The 26,603-nt window shown below is 66.7% G+C and overlaps 1 protein-coding gene across 2 annotated transcripts; it reads right to left on the bottom strand.

The window, feature by feature from the left end:
- Window positions 1-5,225: 5,225 nt before the first annotated feature.
- Window positions 5,226-25,417, bottom strand: PWWP2B (PWWP domain containing 2B). 2 transcript variants are annotated; one of them, XM_040255161.1, is made up of 3 exons: window positions 25,293-25,417; window positions 16,188-17,764; window positions 5,226-5,722 (listed from the first exon to the last, which is right to left on the bottom strand). In XM_040255161.1, the coding sequence occupies exons 1-2, from the start codon at window positions 25,415-25,417 to the stop codon at window positions 16,204-16,206; spliced, it is 1,686 nt and encodes a 561-aa protein (XP_040111095.1). In that variant the 3' UTR covers window positions 5,226-5,722; window positions 16,188-16,203. The 2 variants fall into 2 exon arrangements, with proteins under 2 accessions (XP_040111095.1, XP_040111096.1); XM_040255162.1 differs by having other exon boundaries at window positions 16,491-17,764.
- Between the last annotated feature and the right edge of the window lie 1,186 nt (window positions 25,418-26,603).

The following is a 26,603-nucleotide window of genomic DNA, read 5'->3' as shown; positions in this document are numbered from 1 at the left end:
CCCTCCCCTCCTCTGCCCCTCCCCTGCACTGCCCCTCATCCCCCCCGCCCTGCCCCCGCTCCTCCCCAGGGCTTGGCAGGTCAGATCCAGGTCTGATCACAGTCCTCCCTGTCCCTCAAGACCCCTGGCACCCACCTTTCCTCCTGACCCCTTCCCAGCTGTCCCCGGAGGCCCAGCCGACACCCCCCCCACCTCCCCTTGTCCACACCCCCAAATGCAGGTGGTGGAGTGTGATCCCACCTCGCCCATGTTGGAGATGGGCCTTAGGATGACCCACTTTAGAGGCGCATGAGGGCGAGGCCCACCATGCGTCAGGGTCCTTCCTGGGGGAGATCAGGCTCCCAGCCACAGAGAAGGTGTCTAAGAGCCAGCATCTACCCACCAAAAACGCTGGGTCAGCCGGCGCCCTGACCTTGGGCTGCTGGCCTCCACACTGTCAGGAGTATTAGTGAGTGTCCCTGGGACTCTGTAAGGCAGCCTGAGCCGACTGGGCTCCCCATCCCTGCCCCACCCCACCTGCACCCCTGGGAGGGGGGAGGGGCCTGTCCACTTGCTCAGGCTTTACTGAAGAACGCGTCTGAACAGTGAAGCCTGAGCTCCACGCCTCTTGGGGCTCCTGGGCCCTGGGACCCCGCCCTCAGCCCCACCAAGAAAGAAGGAGCCTCTGGGCTCTGCCTCCCTGTGCCTGGCCAGTTGTAAAAGCACGGGGTCAAGGGCACTGGCCGCTGCCCAAGGCCTCTGATGTCCGAAGTGAAAAGCAGTCCTGGCATCAGGCGGAGCTAAAAATACACCAGCCTGCAGGACGCCTCCAGGGGGCGGGGCAGGAAGTGAGGCCCTGGGGACCGTAACGCTGGCTGGACTTGGGGCTGGCCAGGCCACAGCGAAGGGTCCACTGCGGTGCCTCCAGCCTGAGGCTGGGAAAGGGGCTGCCGAAGCCCACCCCAGCCCAGCCCCTGCCTTCCCCTGGGGACTGAGGGGCTCCAGCCTGGGAGTGTCCTCAGGTTCTGGGGGTGCTGCATAGGAACGAACAAGCCCCCCAGCAGACAGTGGTCACTCGGGCCAGGGAAGGGCCCCACTGGCCAGCAGGGCGGCCGTGCCCCGATTTCCGCCTCCCTCTCACATCAGCCTGGTGATGCCCAGGGCAGAGCCCAGCTCCCTTCCTCATGGGAGGCCATGGGTGCTGGGGACCCCTGCGTGACAGGGTCCAGCAGAGGCTGCCTTTAGTCCCCGCCGGAGACCACTGACTGCTCTGCACAGCGTCCTGGAGTGTGGAGATGCCCGCCGGACACACCCCAGGCCCAAAGCAGGAAGGGGGCGGGGTGGGGGGGAGCCCTGGGGCAGGGACGGTGGAAGGGGGGTCGGGCAGAGCCTCCTGGGTGGCAGGAGGCCAGGAAGGCAGGGCCAGCATCTGCTAATGCCCAGGAAAGTCACGCAGGGAGACACACACAGTGGGCCCATGGGGGCGGGAGGCTGCAGGAGGTTCTTTTCTTCTCTGATTTTCTTTATTTTACTAACTCTCTGCCACCAAAGAGGCTATTTTGTGATCAGAAGAAAAGCTTTGCAGAAAAGGAAGGGCTCCTGGTGCAGCAGGGGGACCACACCACAGTGGAAGGGTCTTCAGCCCCGCCGACAGGGCTCGAGGACCCCCTGGGGTGCCCCAGCCCCTGCCACCCCAGCTGCAAGATGTGGCCACTTGTGGCAACTTGCAGGCCCACAGTGAGGAGTCCAGAAAGGTTTGCTCTGCCCCTCACACCGCCCCCCAGCCCAACAACAGCCTGGTAGGTGGCATGAGGGGGGCCTGTGTAGTGCGCTTTATGGGCAGTGGAGTCCAGAGGCCCACGGGGAGGGGGCGCAGGGACTGAGGGGGCACAGACGTTGGTCATCCCAGGGACCCCACCACCCCAGATGCCCGGGCAGGCCCCCACTGGGAAGCCCAGGCCTGCTTAGGGTCAGCACCTGTGTCCAGAATCACACTACCCTGCGAGGCCAGGTCACAGACCCTGTGGGGCTCCCAAGGGCTAGAGAAGACGTCGGCCTCCCTGGTGGGAGGCAGGTCGAGGGGAGGCTGCTCCCCTAGAGGACCTTCAAGGACCTGAAGGCTCCCCAGGTGCCTTCAGCATCCCCATGGCCTAGCAACGCAGCCTCGGGGCCTCGGTGCCCCCACCTGAAGGACGGGGTAACCGCAGTCCTTCCATCCCCAGGTTGCCAAGGAGTGTGGCACCATGAGGGGGGTACCAGGGGAATTCTGCCTGGCTTCACGACCTCTGGCCAGCCTGGGAAGGGGACTGTGGAGGTCCTCTCAGCAACTTCTCCATCTGAGGGCTCCTTTCTATCCCAGGGAAGCCCCCCCAGCCCCCAGCCCCACCTCCATTGGCTCCACCACACCCCCTCCTTCTAGGACACCGAGTGTGCAGACGTACGCCATCAGGCCAGGGTGTTGGGGGCCAGGCCACCACGGGCTGGGTCCTGTCTCTCTACTTTTCCTCTCCTTGAGGTGGGTCCAGCCCAGAAATGCCCACACTTAGGGAGACCCCAGACCCCGGGCTCAGGAGAGCCTGTGGGCCTGCCCCTGGTGTTAGGGCCCCAGTGCGGGCTCCTTAGCTGCTCTGGCTCCTGAAGGCCGTGGATTAGGAGGGGGTGGGCCAAGATGGGCCATCCAGCTGGAAGACCTCGAGGGGGCAGTGAGGAGGAGGCAGACGCCTGCACCCCCGGCACAGCCTGAAGGAGGTGTGAGCCCCCCCTTTGGAGGAACGGGGTTGGGCGGGGTCGGGGGACAGCTGAGCTTGTCCCCGCACACTTGCCGGCTTTCCCCCTCCCGTCCTCCCCGGCCACCACCTCCACAGCAAAGTGCTGACCTGCACCTTCCTCCCTCCCAGGGGAGCGGGGTGGCTGTGGCCGTGACTGGAGGGTGAGCTGGCTGCTGGGGGCCCTGAGGGACCGTGGGGCCGGAGGTAGAAAGGGCCGGGGGCTCCCTCCTTCGGGGGGTGGCCCAGCCCCAGGAAGTCACACATCGGGCCTGGCTGGCTCCTGGGGCCACACTCACCGCCCACCAGTTCCCTTAAAGGCCTGACGTCAGCGCCTTGTCCATAGGGGAGGCCCGGCCAGCTGGTCCTCAGAGCAAACCAGCTCCTGCGCGGGGTCCGTGGGAAGTTGGACCCGGAGCCAGAAGGGCCCCCAGGGGCTCCCTCGGGCCCCTGCCCAACCTTTCCTGCTCCAGGGAGCCTTCTTCACCCACTTCCAGCTAGGGAGCCCTCCCCGGGGCGACTCCCCCAGGGGGTCCCACCCCCAGGAGGCCCACTCACTTCCTGCAGCCACTGTGCCCAGCCTTCCGGGGGTGTGGCTGGTGAGGGACGGAGCTCAGGGTCCGACATCACTGGGGGCACCCCAGGTACTGTGAGGGGTGGCTCTTGGTGTGGGTCCTGACTCTCAGCTCCCGGAAGGACTGGCACACGGGCGGGCGTGTTGCGGCGCCATGAAATCAAACCCATGAGAAAACAGGATTAATTTGCTGCTTAAAGAAACAGTTGCAAAGGTTTTTTTTTAAAAACAAACAAACAAACAAACAACAAGCTGCCTTCCCTTTTGATTAGAACTGCGGTCGGTCCCTGCCTGCCCAGGGACGGTGCGCCCCAGCGGCGGTGGGGGACAAAGGTGTGGGCAGGAACAGCCAGGACCAGCTCCCCTTCAGTCCCCGGGCCCAGCGGCCCTCCTGGGTGCCCTGGGCTTCTGGGCAGGAGGTGGCGGGAGGGGGCCCTCACGGCCACAGGCATGGAGAGACCCCAGCCTAAGGCAGGCGAGCCCTGAGCAGGACCAGGGACATCAGGTCATCAGGAGCAGGATGGCCGAGGGACCCGGAGCCCCTCAGCCTGAGGGTCATCTCAGGGCCGGGCTGCAGTCCCCGGAGCCCAGGTGGACTCTAGAGGGCGCTGCCTGGGCCGGTCCAGGGATGAGTCCAGGACCGGGGCTGCCTGTGTCCTCTTCCCTGACCAAGGGGCTCCAGACCCCCGCTGCTGGCGGCCACCCCCGCTCTTGACCTTGGGGGCTGGTCCCGCCGCTCTGGCCTGCAGGGATGTGCTGGGAGACCTAGCTAGGTGGTCAGGAGTGCCCAGGCCAGGCTGCACATGGCTGTCCGTCTTGGGGACCGGGGTCCCGGGCACTGTGGTTTGAGACGTGTCTCTCCAAGGAGCCTGGCTTACAAAGAGCACCTGGTTCTGTCTCTGCATCGGTCAGCATTTCCTCCAGTCTATGTCTCTCCCCCGGGGTGGGCACCCAAGGGGGCCCTCCAGGACCGAGGCCTCCGAGCCGGACTTGAAGTGGGCGACCACTCCAGGCAGCCATGACTGCAGAGGGTCTGGGCGGCCCTCCAGCGGCCCTGCCCCAAGTCATGGCCTGGGCTCCACTGGACCTCAGAGCAGGGGCCAGAAGGGGGCTCCCTGGGGAGGTGGGGGCAGGCGAGGAGAGGACCAGCTCCCCTTCCTCCACAGCAGCCCCTCTGCCCCCCGGGATCCACACAAGGCTCCCCTTCCGCCATGGACCCTGGGGAGCAGGCTCTTGGGGTAGAAAGGCCTTGACCGGAACAGCTCCCCTGGGGGGTTGACTGGTGAGACTTTGAGAGAAGGGCTCTGTTGCTCCGCACGCAAAGGTCAAGTGCAGACCCCCAGGCCCCCAGAGAATGGAGGCCCACCGCTCTTCTGTCCTGGAGAGGACCCCCTAGCCTGGCCCGGAGTAGTCCTGCTGTGTGTGTGGGGTGGGGGTCATACCGCAAACGTTCTAGTAAAGCCAGGAGCAGACAGAGGCCCACCGTCCACTCTGGGATGTCACTCAGCTCCACAGGAGCAAACCGGGAAACCAGGGGGAGAGCTTTCACAGGGAAAAACCAGAGCAAAGTCCTCTACCTCCCGAGTTGTCGCTTTGCCCCCCAAAACGTCGTGCGGTCAGAAAGCCCCGGGCAGGCCAGGAGAGGCTGGGCCGAGCCCCCCCGAGAGGAGGGATGCTCCCCCCAGAGCAGGGGCCCGGCCCCCAGGGAAGAAGGGATGTGACCTCAAAGCCGCCAGCATCCGAGGGGTCAGTGGCCCCCCGTGGAGGCACACAGCTCAGGCCTGCCGGAGCCAGGGCACTTCCGCTCACATCTCTTTATTCTCCTGCATTTAAAGCAAGCGCAGAGCTGACTTTATCTTTCTTCTTTTCCGTCTTTAAAGCGACAAAAAGGGGAACGGAACCGACTCTTACAAACGACAGGTGAGGTGTTTATTATTTTCACGTTGCAGTTTGACTGCAGATCGGTAGCCCGGGACGGGCAGGGACCGTGCGCCCGGCGTGATGGGAGCCCCGGGCAGGTCAGGGTTTGCGGTGGGCGGCGGCAGCCCACCACGTGCAGCTGCTCGTGCCCAGGCCGGCAGGGAGGTGCTGGGCACTCTGCCCTGGGGGGGGGCTGCCCTCCCTCCTGGACTCTGGCCTTTGAGGAACCAGAAAAGCTTGAGTCTGTGTGGTGAGAATAAATACATTTGGCCAAGAGGAGCCGCTGTGCGCCTGGTGGGGGTCAGTCCTCACGGGCAGACCCACCGGCTCCCTGCAGAGGTCCGGAACCGGCTGACCCCAGGGCCGGGTCTCCGCATGCAGCCAACCAGAAGCCTCGCCGCATCCTCGGGTGGGGCAGGGGTGTGAAGGACGCCCGCATGGTTGGGAGCTGCGGGAAGACAGCCCTTCCCTCAGCGTTGGCGACCTGGGGAAGAAGAGAGGGACGGAGTAATGCCCAGCACCCAGGGCAAGGGGCAGGCTGGCGCCAGGCCAGAGCGCCCTCCCCGAGCGCTCCTGGGCCTGACCCCCGGCCTCCATGGGCCTCAGGGACCCCCACCCCCAGCTCCCACCAGCCCGGGATCCTGCCTCCCATGGTGCCCTGCCTCCTCTCCTGGGGCAGGGCCCTCCACCCCTGCACCCCCAGGGCCCACCCAGCCTGCCTGGGGAAGGGCTGGGATCCTCCGTGGCTCAGGGACCCAGACCACAGGCTGGTCTGGCAGCCCCGGCCCTGGGCAAGGCTCATGGAGGCTGAAGTGAGCTCTGGAACCTTCCAGCCACTTGGGGCTGGGGCTTTTGGGGAGCTGATGGCTGGGCGCATGGCCCAGAAGGCCCCAGTGTGGGTGTGATGGGAGCCCTACCCACCAGAGGCGCCCTCCTGGCTCAGGAGACCCCCAGGGGCTGAGGGGAACAGACCTTGGACAGGGAAGTTCTTTCTCAAGCGGGTGGGGAGCCCAGGCTTCCACCCTGCCTCCTGACGCGCCCCCGTCTCCCATCTGACGACCAAGCGGTTGTCGAGCAGGAGAACTTGGCCACAGGGGCAGCGGACACCTCGGCTCAGTGTCTCAGGGTCAACCCCCCACCAAGGAAAGCAGGGAGCTTGCAGGGATGGGGCCTCCCAAGTGCAGCAGACGGGGGAGAGTGTCCACCAGCACCCCCGCCCTCCAGTCCTCCCGGGAGGCTCCGGGATGGGGTGCAGCCTGGGAGGAGGAGGAGGGCAAGCCCCGGTGTCCAACAGGAACAGGAGGCCCACACGCCCTGTGGCTCCCCACCCACGTCTCGTTCCTGCACGAGGATGAGAGGCAGGCTGGGCCGGGGCCGCGGGAAAGCCCAGTCTGCCCTGAGGAGGGGCCCCCGGGGTGTGTGGGGGCCCTGGGGCCAGCCATCCCAGCCCAGGCCTCAGGGCCAGGAGCCCCTCGGACACGCCCTCGCAGCTGACACGCCTGCCCCGGGGCGCGCAGAATCATGAGACGTGACCGACGTTTCAGAGGTTTGTTCACAGGGTGGTCGTAAACGGAAACAAACGCTCGGCGTCTCCGGGGCGCTGAGGTCTCCACTTCTCTCAGAGCGCTGGGGCCCAGCGATGACACACAAACGGCCCTCAGTGAGGGAAAGGCAACTCTGCAGAGAACGGAGCTGAAGAGAAACTAAATGGGCCGTGATTACCTGCGTGGATGAGCTGCGATTTTTAATATCAGCACTGAATCTTGATTTAGCCAGAAGCTATGCTTGTGTGTGGAGAAGGCAATGGCACCCCACTCCAGGACTCTTGCCTGGAAAATCCAATGGGCAGAGGAGCCTGGTCTGCTGCAGTCCATGGGGTCACTAAGCACACAACTGAGCGACTTCACTTTCCCTTTTCACTTTCATGCATTGGAGAAGGACATGGCACCCCACTCCAGCGTCCTTGCCTGGAGAATCCCAGGGACGGGGGAGCCTGGTGGGCTGCCGTCTCTGGGGTCGCACAGCGTCGGACACGACTGAGGCGACTTAGCGGCAGCAGTATGCTTGTGTGTATGTGTGGCTTAAGTTGGGAAATCATGAACAAGAAGCAGGATGAGTGTAGAAACGTGGAGAGAAATCCTTTCATTATACACTTCATGTCACTAATGGGCTTTCAAACCGTGAATGTAGGTGACTTTGGTAGGTGGTTTAGCCTCTAAGTTGTGTCCGACTCTCACGATCCCATGGACTATAATAGCCTGCCAGGCTCCTCTGTCCATGGGATTTTCCAGGCAAGAATACTGGATTGGGTTTGCCATTCCCTTCTCCAGGGGACCTTCCCGATCCAGGGATCAAACCTGAGTCTCCTGCACTGCAGGCCGATTCTTTACCGACTGAGCGCTAGGGAAGCCCAGGCAGCGTTGCTTCGGGTGAAATTCAGTCAGGCCTCCTGGCGGCTCGGGGGTGAAGAATTTGCCCGCAGTGCAGGAGACATGAGTCCCAACCCGAGTCCAGGAAGACCCCAGAGGCTGTAGAGCAGCCAAGCCCGTGCACCACGGCTGCCGAGCCTGTGCTCTGGAGCCAGGGGCTGCAGACACTGGGCCCTCGTGCCCAAGAGCCTGTGTTCCGCAACAAGAGAAGCCCCAGCAATGAGAGGCCTGCCCAGCACAACCGGAGAAATGTCTGTGCAGCAACAGAGACCCAACACGGCCAACAGTGAACACATAAATTTTAAAAAATTTCAGCAAAGAGAGATGTGCTCAGGAACATCTCACTCTACTGTGGACAAGGAACCAAAGCCTTCCTCCATTCCTGTTTAAAATGTAAAACCCCGGAGAAATGCAAATGACCCCGCGGTGGCCCCCGTCCCTGAGGGGCAGGGACGACCAGGAGGGGCCCTCCTGCCGCCGTCGCTGCTCTCAGCTCAGGCCTGCGAGCAGTGACCCCACTGGCCACGCGGCAGCAAAACGCACGGACGCTCGCCCGCCCGCAGCCGGTCATCAGGCTGACTTCTCTCCTCCCCACAAGGCTCCAGGGAAGCTCCCGGCCTCAAGCGGCAGCCCGACTCAGGGTCTGCAGGAGGGACCCCGCTCTGCCCCATCCCCATGCCTCCCCACCACCTCACAGCATCTCTGGGAACAGCCACAGTCGGAAACTCCAAGTGCCCCGTTAATGCAATATTTCAGCATTTAAAGGGGCTCAAATCAAAGGCAACCCCACGTTGCTGCAGAGACACTGGACCCTGCACAGCCCCCTTTGAAGCCATGGCCCTTGTTAGGGAGATGCCCCAACAAGCCTGCGCCCTCTGCGACCAGAGGCCTCTCCCAGCAGGAGGAACACGGATGCGGAGGCCCCGGTGGGTCGGGTCCTGCCTCTCTGTCTGACTCTCCCTGCCTGGGGCAGCCGGTCGGCGGCTCTCGGAAGGCCTCGGGTCGCTTCTCTCACCCCCACATCCCCACGGCCGACACCACCACTCTTCAATAATGGGGTGTTCCCTCTAGGCAGGGTGGTCCCTGTCCCTTCACCACGACAACCCGGTCAGCCCCCAGAGCCCCCAGCCCCGTTGCCCCACACCCCACCTAGACACTGCAGGAGGGGCACACATTCTCGGCAGGCATCCAGGGAAAAGCTCCCCTTCCTGGCTCCCCAGGAGGAAGCCCCCGGGGGGTGACTGTGGACTCACGGATGACGCCTAGGAGGGTGGCCCAGGGCAGCTCGGCGGGTGCGTGGCCTTCCACGTCCACGCACAGGGCCTCTCCACAGCTCTGCCCGTCCTCCTCGCTCAGGAAGGCCTAAGGCACGGCCACTGCCCCCACCCTGCGGAGACTAGCACGGCCTTGGCCGTGGACCCTGAGCACCTGCCTGGCCAGACCCCCGCTTGGTCCTGTGGTCCCTTCAGCCCCACGCAGGCTGCACCAGGTCCGGTGAGACCCCGGCCAGGTAACCGGGGAAGGGGCAGGTCCCAGCACACCGGCTCCCCGGGGCGCAGCCTGGAAGGCTGTGTTTGTTTCCCTGTGGGGACACGCGGAGGGTTGACACGTGGCCCACTTCCCCATCCAGAGACCCAGGCAGCCCTTTCCTCCAGCCAGTGCCCCCCTGCCTGTCTAGATCTGCCACGGGGACGAGCTGTGGGTGCCCCCAGCTCAGGGTTCTCAACACAGAGGCACAGCGGGGCCGAAGCCAACCGGCCCAGAGCCTGTCCCCAGGCCCCGCCCTCCCCATGGGAAGCACCTTCCACCGCCCAGGGTGCTGAGTGGGCGGGTACGCCCAGGCGCGGCTCTGCCTCCCGAAGGCCAGGGCTGCCTGCTGCACAGGGAAGAGCCTCCCTGGGGACCTGGGAGGAACCCAGCACCGGGCTGGGCAGGGGCGGGCTGTGCAGAGTGCCCAGGCCGCCGTGGGCATCCCTGCGTGCCGGGCAGCATGTGAGTCTGAGTGTGTAGGAGTCGAAGGGGAGACCCCAACAGGACCACAAAGAACGGGGCCGGGGTGCGAAGAAGCCGTGACACAGCAGCATGCCAGGATGGGGAGCCCCGAGGTCTGGGGCCCGCTGGGGTCACAGCCATGCCCAGAGCACTCAGGATTCCCTCCTTGACGAGGCAGCGGCGGCCAGCGGGCACAGGAAAGGCTGGGCACAGCTGCCTCACCACTCGGAGCCAAGAGACAATGGGTGGTGCCTGTGTGTCCGTTTCCGTCATGAGCACAGAGGACGAGCAAGCGCGGCGGGAAGGCGGCCTGCAGGACGGGGTTGGCCCCGAGGGGCCCGGACCACGCTCAGACTGACTGGGGACCCTCCCGTAACACGCAGCGAATTACAGACACTAACCAGAATGTACAGGAATCTCCAGAGGTGGAAAGAAAGACGGAATCAGTGACTAATGGTGTCTGAGGTCATGACAACCCCGAGCGGGCCCTGTCCCCATGACTTGGCAACAGGACTCTAACGTGTCCCCTGAAGGGCAGACCCCAGGCACTAAAGGCCAGGGGTTCCCCCAGATCGCCACAGCCGAGCCGGTGGCCTCCCTGTCCCAAATGATTCCATATATGATGTAGTTTGCACGTTAACATTTGACAAATGTCAACTTTTACACGTAAGACAACTGTGCTATTATCACTAAGAACCAAGAATTTCAGCACAAGGGGGCAGAGATACAAATAAATTGGTAAACAAGTAAAAAAAAAATCTGAATTAGAAGAGTCCATGTGAAATCACGATCTCTTTGCTCCTGAAAGAAAGTAGCTCCAGGTCTCTGAACTGCGGAGGGTGATTGACGACCTGGGAATATAGCACAGCCCTCGGCCAGCAGCCCTCACCCAGGCAGGACGGCCGGACACCACGCCCCAGACAGGACCCAGGGCCCCTCGGGAAATGGGGGGCCCCAGGCCTAGGCTGGAAGCACCATGGAGATGGAATCCCGTGTCCTGGCGGAGAGCCAGGCCCGCGGCCAGGGACGGCTGTGCTCCTCAGGTGGACTCGGGCTGAGCAGCCCACAGACAGCGAAGCATCAAGGGTCATCGGCCTGGATGAAAGGGGTCAGCCCTGTTTACCACGGGCAACTGGTCAGCTGGAAGGCCTGGGCCCTCGTCTAAAGACCGCATCTGCAAGGGATCACGGTCACTGCACGTGGCTAAGTCAGGTCACTGGACAGAAGGGCCTCCCGGAAGGCAGCTGAGACCCTGCCACCCGTGGAGGGTCCCACCCGAGTCCCGGGGCACAGCGGCGCAAAGCTCAGGGCCTGGGTCAGCCCCTGCCCACGCGCCCAGGGACCTCGGACCCTGGGGGAAAGAGGGAGGGGCACTTGGAGCTGTCCGTGGGGGCCCTGGCCCGCTGAGGCTAACGCGCCCGCAGGAGGGGCGCTACTGTCCCGGAAGACACAGGCCCTGGAGGCCCTCCCACGGCCCGCAGGGACCCCAGCGCCCCAGAGGAGGGCCTGCACACCCAGGCCCGTGTCCTGTGCTGCCCGGTGCCCACCTGGGAGGTCATGCGGAGGGGCGGGGCCCGGGCCTCGAATCACAGGCCTGAGTTTCCTCTGGAACAAAATAATTACCACCTTCGCAGACAACCTGAGCTCCCTGAAAGCAAGGAGGAAGTCAGCTGAGAAGCAGAGGCACGTTTTTATTCAGAGTTGGAAGAAAGCAACGCCTCTCCGGGAGTCGGTGATGGACAGGGAGGCCTGGTGTGCTGCAGTCCACGGGGTCGCAGAGGGTCAGACACGACTGAGCGACTGGACTGAGCTGAACTGAAAGCCTGTCTGGGATGCTGGGCCTGCGGATACAGCTCGGAAGGGAGAAGCCCAGGAGGAAGCCGGAGCCTGGGGACGGGATCTGGCCGCCTCCACCCGCGTGTCACGCCTCCGGTGGGGCGAGGCAGGGTGGCCGCCTGGAGCCAGGCTGCAGGGTTTCCGGGCTGGCTTCCCAGCTGCTGTCTTCAGTTCCCAGGAGAGTGAGGCTGGAAGTGCTGCTGGGGTCCAGCTGTGTGCACAGCCTCCCTGTGGGGTAGGGTGCCTCCCTCACCCCGGACCCCCAGCCCAGCCGGACGGGGACGCAAGCTGCTCCCGCACCTGCGGGGGCTGCTGAGTGGACAGAGGCTGCGGTGGGCGACCGGGGTCCTCCCCGGAGCCGTGGGGGAGGCGTGACAGGTGTGACGAGAGGAGGGCTCTGAGAGATCGGATGAGGCTGGAGGGGCCTCTCAGGGCCTCGTGGTGAGAGGCAGACGTGGCTTCCACACAGCGGGGGCTCCCGACGACGAGGCTGCTAGTGCGGCCACGGGCCCGGGGCACCCAAGCCCCCAGCAGCTGCGAGAGACTGGAGGACCCTCCCCGGAGCCCCAGGAAGAGAACCTGGGTTTTGCATTCAGCCTCCGGAGGTTCCTGCATTTACCACTGGCCTGAGACAGGTCATCTGGGACAGTAGCCTTGGGAAGCCACAGAGCCGAGGCTCGCCCCAGGGTGCCCTCCGCTCAGTAAAACCAGGAGCTCCCCAGGGAGGCGCAGCTGAGAGACCCCGAAAGCTCCGGCCTGTGGGAAGCGGCTGCCTGGGGCCTGCCCAGCTGGCAGGGAGCCTGTGAATTTCCCGCTGGGCTGAGAGACGGGGCACTCACCCCAGTGAGGCGAACGGCTCTGCGGGGCCTCAGGACACCTGGGTGCTGCTCCCACACCCCTGACCGCCCAGGGCCCAGAGTGAGCTCCCAGGGACCCCACGTCCAGTAGAGGCTCCGTCATGCTCGCCCTGGGTGGGGCCTGTGGGCCAGGCGTGGCCCCCACCCCATCCGGGCTCGCCTGCCACCTCCCCGGGGGCCCTGGGCCCACCCGCCTCTCCACTGGCCTCCCTCCTGGGCTCCCAGGGGCCTCACACCTCTGACCACTGCTGACTGCCTCTCCACCACTCCGAGCCCCCCCAACTCCACGGGGGCCCCTCCCCACATCCCACGCCCCTGCCAGTCCTGAACCACCACTTGACCCCAACCCTCCTCTGAGGCTAGACCCCGAGCCGCCTCTGGGCTCAGACCCAGGCACGGGGACGCTGACGAGGTGCTGAGGCTGACGTGGGTGCAGGGGTCCCAGAGCTCTGGGCATGCCCAGCAGCCCCAGCCTGTCCCCCGGGGCCTCTGCCCCTGCTCCCCGTAGCCCCCTGACTCCCCGTCCTGGTCTCAACTGCTGTCCTCTGGCACAGCCTCCCCCGACAACACTGCTGCCCACAGCCGGGGCATTCTTCCAACACAGAACCGTCACCCCCGGCTTAAAGTCCCACTGCGGTGCCCCTTCTCTGAGGGCAAGGCCACAGCTGGTGGTCTCTCCCTGCCCCCAGAACAAGTCTGGCTCCCTCCTGCCTCCAACGCCCATCCTCCCCCTATTAGCTTCCTGTTCTAATCTCGGCTGCATGTCACCTCCTCCAGGAAGCCTTCCCGGAGCCCCAGTCCCAATCAGCTCCGCCAGGAGGCCCTTGTCCCCTTCTCTGCACATTCCTGTGCGTGATCACACGTGAATCTGGGGCGGTGAGTCACAGCCCTCCCCCAGCCGCCGGGCGAGGGCCGTGGTGACTGCACACTCCGTCCGCATCCAGCTGGTGGGTGTGCGGGTGGGGAGGGAGCGGTGACCGCCACGCCTGGCAGGTGGGGGGCCCGACCTGCCCTGCCCCGGGGGCACCCCTGTCAGTCACACCTGAGGGGCCCTCATCCCTGATCAGCAGGCACTAGGAGCTGCCCGGCCCATCCGGTCAGGAGCACAACCCTGCCCCTCTGGGGGACGCAGAGGAGCCTGGAGCACACAGCCAGACAGGTCGCTCACTCACCCTCCACCTGGGGCCACGTGCCGCCGTCACCCCAAGACAGACGGGAAGCTGGGGCTCAGATGGGGCTGCGTCCGCACCTGCTGGGTGCCCGTTCCCCACCGTGGCACATGGGGCTGGGGGCAGGACCTGCCGGCCTCCCCAGTGCCCTGGCTGCCGGCCCATGGGGAGCTCAGGATGCTCACGCGGGCGCCCACCTCCCAGCGGAGCCTGCAGCAGCCCTGTGAGGGGGCGGGGTGTCTCGGGGTCGAGGTCTGGGCATGTGTCCCCTCCTCTGCTGGGCTCTCCGGAGTCCAAACCCCACGTTCCCGGCATGGCCTCCATCAGCCCCCGGGGACGGCAGGGCCCTGCACCGGGCTGGGGAGCCACGTGGGGCCACAGGACTGCCTTTCCCAGCAGGCCTCCCGCCGAGCTCCCAGCCCTGGGCCCACCCTCTGGCACCCCACTCCTGGACACCCCGGCCCTGCCCTCAGCACCCCGCAGGGCACCTCACCCGCATCTCACACAGGTTCTGAGGGGACCCCCTGGGCTAGCCCCAGGGCCCTCAGCTCGCCCGGGGAGCCCACCAGGGAACCCACCTTCCCCAGCAAAGGCAGCTTCCTGTTTCCCCTTCAGAGAGCAGGCCAGACAGGCTGCCCTCCAGACACTTGACGCTTGAAAGCAAGTGTGCCCACCGGAAGACCACAGACCCCACCCGAGTGCGAGACCCCGGCTGGCTGACGCCCACAGACCAACCACCTGGCTGGCAGAAACCTCAGTGCAGTCTTTAATCCTCAAGAAACAAAACCCAAAAGCCCATCAAGCAAAACCACTTTGCTTTGGCGCCGAAAGGATTCAGCAACAACCCCCCCAACACCGTCCCCCCACCCCAAGCTCCCAGAGCCCCAGAAGCCAGGCCCCCGCAGCAGGCAAACCTGTCTGGTGAGATTCCTCCTCTGCCTCCAGATAAACAGAGCGAGCCTGAACCTAAGGGGCTGCCTTCGCTCTCACAGGGTGTGTGGGCGAGCTGCCCTCCGCCCCAGGCCAGAGACAGGGTGGGCCGGGATGGGAGCGGAAGGGCACGGACACAGACAGGACCCGAGTGGTCCCCAGGCCAGCGGGACGTGGCCGCAACAGAGAGATGCCAGGGAAACGGGAGGCCGGGCATCGGGGCCTTCTCTGGGCCCCTCCCCATGGGGTGCCCTGACTCGACACCATGGCTGGCTTGACGCCCCCTACCCCAGGGCGGTGCCACGCCCACACCCCACACAAAGGCCAGAACCGATGGGCAATGTGCCAGGTTCCTGGGAGGAGTTTGTGCCCAGAGTCCTGGGAGCACTCAGGAGGCACAGGGAATGGGGGGGGGGGGGGGGGGGACGAGGCCTCAAGAATCCCAGCAGGGACCCCAGCCAAGACGGGCCCCATGTCCCTGCTTCTTCAGTCCCAGGACCCGCTGCAGCCAGCCCAGCAGTGAGGCGGCAGCAAGTACTCCCTGAACCCCCTCCCTGGCCACCGGCCAGCCGACCCACCCAGCCCTGAAGGCTGGTGTTGCCCAAGAAGTCAGCACAGACAGGTGGACGAGCAGGAGAGCCAGGCCAGACGAGGTCACCCGAAGGTCCAGAGATGAGGGTGGAGGCCCAGATGAAGGACAGACCCCAACTGAGTCAGGGGCGCCGGCCCGAGGCCACGGGGCCAGGAAGGGGCCATGGGCTGCCCCACACTGAGGACCCCGACGTGCCCACTGTGGTCCAGCGAGGCAGCCTGGAGCCTCGGATGGCCACAGCCTGCCTGGAGCCAGAAGAGGAAGGGGCCAGCCCTCGGACCTGCCGCCGCCCAGGGCCAGGGCTGGGGCGTCAAACACTACCAACCCCACCTCCGTGCGTCTCGGGCCCCGGGAGTGCCCACAGCACATGGCTCGGCCCCTCGCTGTTCCCCGACAGCCCGTGAGGCGACCAGACAGGCCGCACAGTGACCCACCCCATCTGGGGACGCCTGGCCCCATGGAGGCTCCAGGTGGGGCCACGGCCAGGGCTCCCACAGAGTCCCCCCAGGGGTGGAGACGGAGGCGTGGCACTGGATGGGGCAGATCCCGGACGCCCTCCAGGAGCCTGGAGCTGCAAGCCCCAGGCACCACGCCCTGGCCGATGAAGGGGATTCCCCCGGCACCAGGAGAGGGGTGCTGGGCCACAGGCACCACCTCTGGGGGAAGGCAGCTGAACGACCTTCCTCCTTCCTGCGAAGTCGGACCCTTGGACGCACCCGCCAGCCTGCAGTAGGGGAAGGGCAGGAGGGAGATCACCCTGTCTGTCTGGGAGAGACAGAGGAAGCCCCTCCTGCGCCCACCCCAGCCACCGGCTCGCCCCTATCTCCAAAAGGCGAATGGAAGAGCAAGCAGATCTTTCGTGGCCTTTGAAAAATGGCCGCAAAACACAAACCAGCTCCGTTGTCTGCCCAGGTGTCTGACGACTCGCCCGCTCTTAGAGCATCTCTTCTGTGACCCGAAACGCTGGGGGGCGTTGCCAGTGAGCAGGACACTCTTCCAGACCACCGTGTCGGAGCGGCGAGCCAGCCTGGCCAAGGGCATCCCTCACCCCCTGGCTCACCGAGGCCCAGGCTGGAGGCACAGCCCAGCCACGGACGCAGGCTCAGGGCAGCTGGAGAGAGGCACCCTTCACGCACACACTCACCTGGGTGGAACCCGGGTTACGTTTCGAACTGGGTCAAGAGCTCCCTTATTTCTGGGGCCACGTGCTGGGCGGCATTGGCAGCCTCTGTGATAGCTTTCCGATACATCCCCTTCTTCTTACGGTTAAATCTCAGTTTGAAAAATTCAGAGAAAGGGGACAGTTTTGAGATAGACAAAAATGACGTAGTTGGAGAACCAAACCACGAGACTTTTGCTTCTTGCCAGGAGGGCTCCCCGTCCTCTTTCTGGCTAAGACTAATGTCCAGGACACGTGCCGGCCACCAAGGGAAGCCGTGAACCTTACCCCACACGATGTCCCCTACGGCCACGGTCCTCCCGTCCTCAGTAACGCACTTGGAGACGCTCTGCGTGTGCAGCCTGACCGTCAGGGGTGGGACCGTGGGCCTCGTGCCCTTGGAGGAAGAGGGCACGCCATCGCCGGGCGAGAGGTCGCAGGTGTCTGGCAACGTTACGTCCGAGCCGGACGACTTGGACTCGTCCAGGCTGTCGCTGCTCCACGCTAGCTCGCCGGTACAGCCGCTTCTCCCAGGGCAGGTAGCGAGGAAAGCCAGCCCGGCGTTGTCGGGCCCATGGGCACCCCGGGGACACCCCTTGCAGTCATCATCCTCGCCAGAGCTCGCGGAGGACGAGTCCGCCAGCCCGCCGTGGTGGGCAGCGCCGTCGGCCGGGGGCCCTCGGCCCTTGAGTTCCTGCACCAGCTCGGCCCTGTAGACGGGCTGCTGCTCGCCAGCCCCCAGGCGGCGCGGCTTCAGGCGGATCTTGGGGGGCGGCGGGGTGGCCCCAGGGGGCAGGGGCCGCGTCAGCTTCAGCTTGGGGATGGAGGCAGGGGCACCGGTGGCCGGCCGGTCCCTGGGAGGCTCAGGGTCCGGGCCTCCGGGCGAGGCCGGGGGTGGACAGAAGGGCTCCAGGGAGCCGTGCACGCGTGGCGGGATCTCCACCACCTCCCCGGTGCCCTGGGGCGTGCTGTACGAGATCTTGATGGCTGGGCTCCGCGGCACCCCCGCCCGCGCCTCCTCCCGCCGCTCGCGCCTGCTCCTCTTGGCGGCGGCCGCGTCGCCTCCTCCGTCGGCGTCGTCGGGCTTGCGGGGCTCCCTGCGCGGCCGGGGGGCTGCGGGGGGCCCAGGGCTGGCCTCCGGGGGGCTCTGGGTGCTCTTGCACTTCTCACACAGCACTTGGCGCGGCCGCAGGCGGATGGGGCTCAGGGCCAGGCGGCCGGGGTCGCGGTTGCGGGACAGGCGCCGGCGGGTCCTCTTGACGCCCCGGGGCGGCGGCTGCGGCACCCACTGCCGGTAGGTGTTCCTCAGCCAGAGCGGGGGCGGGAAGGGGGCGCCTTCGAAGTAGGGCGGGAACGGGGGCAGGCTTCCGGCCGGCAGCGGCGGGACCAGGGGCAGGGGCGGCTCGGGAGGCCCGTCCCCGCCGGCAGGCGCCGGGGGGCCCGTCCCCAGGGGCATGGCCTCCGCGTCTCCCTCCGCGGGGGACGGGCCGTGGCAGCCGTTGACAGGGGCGTCCTGGGCCTGGGTCAGCGGAGCCAACGGGGGCAGGCCGAAGAGGCCAGACCTGGTCGTGGGGAGACAGAAAGGGGCGGTCAGCACAGGGAGGACCCCCGCGCCCAGCCCCCACGTGAGGGGCGGGGGGGCCCCCCCGCCGGCTCTCCCGGCGTTACCGGGGGCCCCCCCCCCCCCCCCCCGCACCCGCCCGGGGCAGCCCTGGAGCAGGCTGCGTGCTCTGAAATCAGGCGCTCAGCATCAAGCCCACAGGCTGACAGGCACTGACCATCCAGGCCTCCATTCCTGGAACGAGGGGAACTCACAGCCGCAGACCCGGAGGCCCAGGAAGCCGGCAAACGGGGCCTCCGTTCCTGGACAGGCCTGGCCCAGCCTGTGGGGACCCGCCTGCTGTGTGGCCAGTGGCCCCTGCCCACAGGCCTCATCTGCTCACCCCCTCCTCCCTGAGGGCAACACTCCCAGATGGAAGATCCCAACTGTGTCACAGGAGGACCTTCAGCCCCAGGAGAGCCCACGGGACCAGGTTCCCCTGTGCAGAGTGTGTCTGGGGGCGGGGGCCACTCACGGCCAGGCCCAGTAAGCCCGCTCCCCGCTGAATGCTGCTTTCAGGCGAGGGTACCCCCCACCCCACAGGCCGCCCGTGCCCACTATGACCTGGAAGGACCGCCCCTCCTGCCTGGTACCCCCGGCCCCTCCCCTCCGTCCGGCAGGTCCAGAGAAGGCAGGAGGCCGCCCTTCCACAAGGACCCACAGCTGAGGCCAAGCACGTGGCCAGCACCCCAGGGCTCCCCAGAATGGCACGCGCTTGCTTCAAATGGCTTCAGGGCAGCACCCTTCCAGAGCGCTGGCCAGCTGGCCTGCGTGCTGGGGGCGTCTGAAGTCACCTCTCACGAGGGAGCCGCTCCTGAAGCAGCAGCACGCTGCTCCAAACGACGGCAGCCAAGCCCAGACAGGCTGCACCTCCCCGGCAGCGGCACACAGCGGCAAACACACGCGACTCCATTTGTGAGACCGCTTAAGCTAAAAGCTGTTAGTTTTCATTTTCCAGCACAGAACAGACTTTCAGACAAGAGTTTAGAATACTGCGCCTCCGTCTCTCCCTCCCTTGTGCAATTCAATCACAGCAGAAAAGATAAGTGAGCTTTGCTGTTTCACAGCTTCCGAGGGACTTCTGCTTCTACTCTTCCCCAGAAGAACCAAGGCTGCTGAGACCGCCTGACCCCCCATGGCAGCTCTGTCTGCACCAGGTGGCCCGGGCACCTTCGGCTGGAAGGCTGCTCCCCGGCCCCCCCAGGGGGTGGGTGCCCAGGGACACAAGGAGGCTGGGAGCCGGGTGCAGGCCACTTGAGAAGCATGGACCACAGAGGCGGGCAAGAGGGCATGCAACAGGGCTGAGGGCAGCGGGCAAAGGCCCACGGCCTCCCTGATGGTCCGTCACGGGAGGGCACATCTGCCATGGGAACGCCATCCAAGTTCTGTTGAATTCAAGATCACCAGTAAACGCCCAGTGCTGTGCGCTGGGCTAAGCCGCTTCAGTCATGTTCAAATCTTTGCAACCCTGTAGACCGTAACCCACCAGGCTCCTCTGTCCATGGGATTCTCCAGGCTAGATTACTGAGTGGGCTGCCATTCCCGACGCCAGGGGATCTTCCCCACTCAGGGACTGAACCTGAGTCTCTTACACCTCCTGAATTGGCAGGTGGGTTCTTTACTGCTAGCGCCACCCAGGAATCACATCAAACTTTATCAAGTCTGAAAGTGAAGTTGCTCGGTCGTGTCTGACTCTTTGTGACCCCATGGGATTTTCCATCCATAGGATTTTCCAGGCAAGAATACTGGAGTGGGTTGCCATTTCCTTCTCCAGGGGATCTTCCCGACCTGGGGATTGAACTCGGGTCTCCTGCAGTGCAGACAGGCTCTTTACTGTCTGAGCCCCCAGGGAGCCCCAGTTTAAAGCCATTAAGAGAACCCTATCTGAGGCCATCTCCCCTGAATCTGGTCTTCATGGGTAGAGCTGCTGCAGGGGGTGGAAGGTTCACACTTCAATGCCCAGAGGGTCCAGCACACCAGGGCCCTGGCCTCTGCTTGGTTACCAGGATGCAGCCGGCTCACTGGTGGCCTGTGACCTGTGAGTGTGACTGAGGGAGGAGGGGGTGAGGGGTGCAGAAAGAGAAAGGTGGGGAGATGCCGGGGGCAGCGTCCACCCCGGGGCCAGCAGAGGGGACCTGACCCCTCTAGGGCAGATTCTGCTTGGGGTGGTGGGCAGCCGTGGTGACCCGGCAGTCGATCCTGAGCCCCCCGTCCCTCCAGCCCCAGCAGATCAAACCAGGAGGCCGTGGAGGCCATGAGCCCCGCCCTGGGGTGCAGGCCCCCCTGAGCACGGGACTGCGGCCCGAAGGCGGTGCCTCCCTCCAGACGGTGGGCGGCCGGGGACCGCGGCTGTGGCCGGCACAGCAGGCCCCGTGACTGGGGCACTTCCTTCCCGGAGCGGCCTCCAGGCCCTGGCCCCGGCCACACCCATGCCTGCCGGTGGGTAAACAGGGCCGGCAGGACCCTGGCTGCCCAGCCAGGGGCCGTGGGCAAAGCCCCGTCTACAGCCCCGTGAGGCGTCCTGGTCACCATCCCAGCTCTCGGCTGGGACAGGGGGGCTGGGACAGGCCAGGGGGTGGGCAGGGTCTGTGCTTGCCCCTCAGCTCGGCTGCCCTGGGGCGCAGAGATGGCTCCAGCCCAAGCCTCTCTCTCAGGGAAGGACCTCAGCAGCCTGCCCCCACGGGGTGCCTCCTGGACCCCCGGGCACAAGGTGTGGCACCGTTGAGGTTGGTGCATGACCGTGGGGCTGGGCCCCTGGCAAGGCTGGGCTACGCCCACGTGGGCCTGCACTCAGGGATGAGGTACGGCTGGCCTGGCAGAGCCCCGCGGTGATAGTGCAGGGCCTGGCAGAAGGTGGGGGGCCTGGGGCCAGAGACACGGTCTGCCAGGCCCTGGGGAAGGACCTGGGCCCCACTGTCCGCCCGTTGCTGTGCTGAGGGTCGGAGCCTACTGGGCCCTCCAGGCAGCCGCCCCCGAGGTTGGGAGAAGGAGCTGGGAGGGGAGCCTGGGGGCTGGGGAGACCCACGGGCGGACCAGGCCCCCCCCCACCCGCTTAGACCAGGAAGCCTGAGAGGGCCTGGAGCAAACCGCAGCCCCAAGGATGGACAGGGGGACAGAGCCAGGGTGAGAAAGTGGGAAGTTTGCAAGGGCGGCTTCGGCCATGAGGCTTATCGGGGGTCAGATCCCAGAGCAGGGTAGTTCTGCCCCCAAGGGCACAGGAGACAGAGTGCCCAGGGTCCCCCACTGTCCAGGGGAGGGCACAGCCGCCCGCAGGGGCACGGGGCCTGGCCGGCTGTCCTCGGCGCCACAGCAGTGGCCAGGCCTCCACTCACCCTTGTCCTGGGCTTCATGTGTGCCTCCGGCTGAGCAACGCCCCCAGGGCCGCCCTGGTCGACCCACGGCCAGGAGGAGCCGGTTGGGCAGCCTGCCGGAGCGTGAGACCCTGCCGGAGCATGAGACCCCCCCGCACGCCCACTGCGGCCTCCCCTCTGCAGGCCTGGGGCCCAGCAGCAGCCTCTGGGCCCAGCCCGGTTCCCCGGACCTTCCTGCCTCATCCTCCCATGGGGGAGATGCCACCCTGGCATCCTGCGAAGACATGGGAAGACGTGGCTCCTGGAACAGAAGCGCCCCAGGGGCCCACCCCCAGGCCAGGGTCCAGGGTAGCCTCCTGCGGCGGACACCCTGTAATGGACGCCCGTGTGGGCAGAGCCCGCAGCCCCATGCCCCCAGGCGAAGCCCACCCTGCGGCCGGCTGAGTGCCCCAGCACTGGTTCAGAAAACAAACAGCAGCTTCTCTCTCCCACAGACCTGCCAGACAGACGGCCCTCCAGACAGACGGCCTGCCAGACAGACAGCCGGCCGCAGGGCTGGAGCCGGGGCAGGGGAGGGGCAGGCACTGCGGGAAAGGCGGGCAGACAGTGCCAAGCTGCCCTGAGGTCCACCTCTGCTCAGGGAGTGGGGAGACAGGAGTGCAGCCTGGACTCCAGAGGGGCCCCCAGGGCCACCCAGGGGACCCTGCCCCCTCCCCCAGGGACACCCAGGGGACCCTGCCCCCTCCCCCAGGGACACCCAGGGGACCCTGTCCCTCCCTGAGGACAGCAACCTAGGATCTCTGCCCCAGCTGCTCCCAGGGTCTTGCATCCAGGGTTTTAGAACCATCAGCATCATCCCAGTGCGACTCAGCTGTGTCCCTCTCACCTCTCCGAGGGTGCCCCCAGAAGCCCAAGGCCAGCCGCCCCCGTCCCCCCCACCCCGTCCCCCCTCGCCCGCCTTGGAGTGGCTCCAGAGATCACCCATGTTGGCCTGGCCCCCCGGTGAGGCATCTGCCCACTGGCTGCAGGTCATGCCAGCCGGTGGTGCGCTGGGCACCCCCGCCCTCAGCTCCCCGAGGGCAGGGGAAGAGCCAGTGGGGCCTGGGCGGGTGTGCCCAGGATGGAGCAGGGGCGCCCCCCTGCCCAGGGTCCAGCCAGGGCGGGGATTCTTGGCTGGTCTCCAGAGACTGAGTCTCCAGAAGCCTCGGTCGCCGCCCTGCTGAGTGACTGAATGAGTGAGTGAGTGAGAGTTGCTCAGTTGTGTCTGGCTCTTTGTGACCCCGTGGACTGGAGCCCACCAGGCTCCTCTGTCCATGGAATTCTCCAGGCAAGAGTACTGAAGTGGGCTGCCATTTCCTTCACCCCACCCCCCTGGGCGGGTCACAGAGGCCCACACCCAACCTTTCCAGCAGAGGGGCCCAGGAGTCTACGTGGTGATGGCCTGGGGAATTCACACTGGGAAGTTGAAGAAACCCCGGCTCAGAGGTCAAGACCAGGCCTGACAGGCAGCTGGCCCTCACGCCCTGCCTGGGGACCCCCTCTTGGAGCCTTCGCTGTCTCTGGGCCGCACCCTATGAGGTCCCTGAGCAGAGGCACACCCCCAAGTCGCCCGTGAAACAATGCCCACAACCGCCTGGGCCCCAGCCTGGACACAGGAGCCCCGGCGGTGCGGCAGGAAACGTGGGGAGCGGGCCCGAGGCTCAGGCCGTCTCCTCGCGTGCTGACTGGGTGTGGACTCAAGAGTCCCCAAAGACCTGGCTTCAGCCCACACGGCAGCCAGGCAGCAGGTTCAAGGCTGGATGGGGGCACTGGTCACCGAGCGCCTCCCACCTCCCGGGACCTCAGCCTGGCCTCCAAGGACACACGTGTATTTGGCTCAGGGGCCCGCAGCGAGGGGCACCGCCTCCCGAGTGCCCTCAAATTAACACTTGTAGCTGGGCCCCCTGTGAGAACTGCCCGTCCCGGAGGATGCCCCGGGCTCTGCCCGCGTGCTCCAGCAAGGCTAACACACAGCGGTGAGAGGCCTGCCCCCCATGGGGGCACCGCGGGTGCAGTGGCCTGCTGCCCTGACCTGAGCCCGCACCAGCCCACTGCTTGGGGACTGCAGGCCCCGGGAGGGGGGCGGTGCCTGCAATCCGAGCCCCCAGCTGCTCTCTCTGCCCGTCAGTACCCACGCCCGGGAAGGGGCCTGGCTGGTTGGCCCTGCCCCCGTGGCGTGGGGGGGGGGGGGAGGCAGAGTGCTCCAGGGAAGGCAGGTGGGTGCTGGGGACCCTGAGGCCTGAGGCCAGGCCCCCTCTGTCTGGGACACCCAGCCCAGGCCTCTGGACCCTGCCTGACAAGCTGGCTGTAAACTTGAGCACTGCAACTCATAATATTATGGGAGAAAACCGAGATCAGGATGAATCTGAAGGTGACCGCAGAGGAGAGGTGGGGTAGGCAGGGGCAGGGACAGGTTTGGGGCCAGGCTTCAGACAACCGGCAGCTGGGAGAGGCCAGGTTAAGCCTCAGACTCTCTGCGGGGACTGGGGGGGCCCACTCAAGCCAGAAAGGGGCGCTGCCCAGCTGAGCTGTGCCCACCGAGCCCAGCCCCTGGCTCCGTGGGCGGCTCCGGTTACAGCCTCATGTGGCCGTGGCAGGGCGGACGCCCACACGCCCTACAGCTGCCAGTTCCCATGCTGGGATCCCAGCAGAGCCTGCTTCCTCCACGAGCGGGTGGGGAGCGGGTGGGGAGCCGTGCAGATCTCTGAACCAGGGCACCCACAGGCCGCAGGGCCCGGAGCCCTGGCTGGAGGCAGAGAGCAAGGGCAGTGAGCCTGCAGCCTCTGCAGACACCCCCAGCCACGAGTCTACCCTGCAGCCTCCTTTGTCCTGAGTCAGGGAGCCCAGAAAATGGGGGCGGGGGGCGCCGCTCCTGCAAGTGTCCGCTGCCGAGAGGAAAGGCCAGGCAGGGCTGTGCAGGAAGGCTGGAGCGCAGCCTCCCTGACGGGGAAGTGCCGGCCACCGGCGGCAGGGGACCTTGGCCACCCCAGGGCGCGGGCTTGGCCCTCCTGAGGGGCTGTGCCTGCAGCCTGTGGGGTCCCCGGGTCCCACCAAGCGCTCTCTGCAGTAGCCGGCTCCGAGCAGGGTGACAAGTCACCTGGGAGGCCATATGTTAAGTCACGTGACTTGTACGTGAATGGCTCTGGCGCATCTAATGAGGAGGTGATGCCAGCAGGGTGACTGTCGGAAGGCGCCGGTCCTCCCGCCACATCTACGCCGCGGGCACAGACCCGGCCTGCACGGAGGGGCGAAGCTGGGCCTCTGCAGAGGGGAGGTGGTTTGATAAGGCCCAGCCAGAGCCTCGAGACATTAGCGCCTGATTAATGCCTAATCATTTATCTGCGCGACAGCTCTACCATGTGACACTGTATCCAGGAGACTTTCCCGCTGCAGAGCTCCCTGCCGCCGGCGCACAGGTGCCTCTCGCGTGGACTTGCCCCAGGCCTGCCCGGGCACCCCCTCCATCAGTGGCGCCCGGCTCCCGCGGGGGCGGCCCCCTCACAGCTCTGCAGCTCGTCTCTTTTCATCCCTGCTCCGCCTGGGGGCTCCTCAACCCCAAACAGTGTTCTCAAATCCTGCCGCCGGACACTCCGTCCTCACCTCAGCCCCGACTGCACCCGGGAGCCGGAAGAGGGCATTTAAGGGCCCGCGGAACCCCCTCTTGTGAGTAACCCCCAGGCAAGTGCGGCAGCGCACGGGAGCCCCCCACCACCACCACCACACACCAACGGATGACAATTCTGAACAGAGCCGAATTCAACAGTGCGTCTGAACAAAGAAAAGTGCGTTAATTACGGCAGACGTGCGGAGTTAGGAGCCCGGCATCGCGGCGGCTGGCGCGGGGGCTCGGGATCCACGAGCCGCGCCCGGGCTCCAGCCCGGCGCCCCGCGCTGTCCCCCGCCCGACCGCGCGACCCCCCGCCCGAAAACTCGCGACGACTTTGAGAACCACTTTTGCCCCCCGAGAGGCGGCCGCGCTCGCGCACCCCGAAACTGGGGCTGGGGAAAACGAAAGCGCGCGGGCGCAACGCCGCCCCGCCCCGGAGCGGGCCCCGGCCTTGGGCCAGCGCGGGGGGAGGGGGGAGGTGTCCCGAGGGGAATCCGGGGGCGTCCCGGGCTCGCGCCCCCGCCCCCGCTCACTTTTTTGTGCAGTCCAGCAAGATCCCGGCGAAGCTGCGCTCGCCGCAGCTCGCGGTGACCAGCAGCGCGCCGTTGACGACCTGCTCCACCCGCACGGGCAGCCGGCAGCCGGCCCGCGGCTCCATGCTCCGCGTCCCGGCCCGGCCCCCGCCCCGCGCCGGGTCAGCCCCGCGCGTGACGCCGCCCGCCGGCCGCCTGACGTCACAAAGCTCCGCTCGGGGCGGCCTCCGCGAGCGGGCCGGGGGCGCGGGGAGGGGCGCGCGGGGCACCGGCGCCCTCAGACGCACGCCGGGCCGTGCGGCCTCCACACCCGGCGCGGAGACGCACTGCGGAGCCCCACCGAGGGGGCAGGATGGGCCGGGATGGGGCAGGGCCGCGCTCCACCCCCGGCGACGCCGGCCGCGAGCGCCAGCCGGGAAGACCTGAGAGCCGGCGCCGGGAGAACGCCCGGGCCCCGGCCCCAGGGACCCATCCTCGGCGGCCAGGATCGACCAGGGGCGCCTGCCCGTCTCGGCCCCACGGTGTCGCCCCTTCTCGCCCCGCGCTCCGTTCTCGAGTCCCCGGGTTCCCCACCTTCGGGTCTGGCGCTCGGGTAGCCACCCGGGCACCGCGGGGAGGAAGTCTCGGCGGCGCGAGCAGGAAGCCCGGCGGGCCGGCGCGAGGCGGCGCGGGGCACCGAGGGGACACGGCGGCCGCCGCAGCCGCCAGGGGAGCACTTGACGACCCCCGTGTGCTCGGCGCCTCCCCGGGTTACGGGAGGACGCGCGCTCGGTCCCAGGTTGCCTGCCGCGGGCTGAGGGAGGGTGATCTGTCCTCAAGTCTAAGTCGCAAGGCCGCGGGGAGCGGATTCTGTGCGACTCCCGGTGCGGCCAGGGCGCCACGCGGCCTGGTCACAATGGGAAGGACAGCCTTTCCGAGCGAGAGCGGGGCTCGCCGGCGCGCCAGCCCGGCCGCGGGTGGGGGGATTCGGGGTGCGGCGCGGAGCGGACGCGGGACCCCCGCCCGGGCCCAGCTCCGGCGAGCCTTCAGCCTGATGCCCGTTCTCGACTTTGCCGAGCACTTGAGCGTCCCGCACGCGGCTCGGGCCCCCGGGCCGCCCCCAGGGCCCGGTCTGTTGCAGTGACCTTGCCCCGAGCGCCGCGCGGCCCGGCCCGGTTCCCTAAGCCTGGATCGCGGCGCTCGACTGGGCACCCGCGACCGGCGGGCGGCCGGTTGTCCTGACGACCCGGACGCCGCCTCTGGCCGGCCCCGCCCCTCTGAGGCGGCCAGGGCCCGCCAGGCTCGGACCTGCGCCGGGGCCGCCATCCCCTG

This window comes from Oryx dammah, unplaced genomic scaffold (genome assembly GCF_014754425.2).
Source record: "Oryx dammah isolate SB20612 unplaced genomic scaffold, SCBI_Odam_1.1 HiC_scaffold_14, whole genome shotgun sequence".
NCBI lineage: Eukaryota > Metazoa > Chordata > Mammalia > Artiodactyla > Bovidae > Oryx > Oryx dammah.
This window is presented reverse-complemented; position numbering and strand designations above follow the sequence as displayed.

Bases quoted from the DNA above. Each gene is read 5' to 3' on its own strand.
- PWWP2B (XM_040255161.1), bottom strand. From the start codon at position 25,417: ATGGAGCCGCGGGCCGGCTGCCGGCTGCCCGTGCGGGTGGAGCAGGTC. The intron at 17,765-25,292 runs GTGAGCGGGGGC...CCCCACGACCAG, and splicing joins TTGCTGGACTGCACAAAAAA to GTCTGGCCTCTTCGGCCTGC.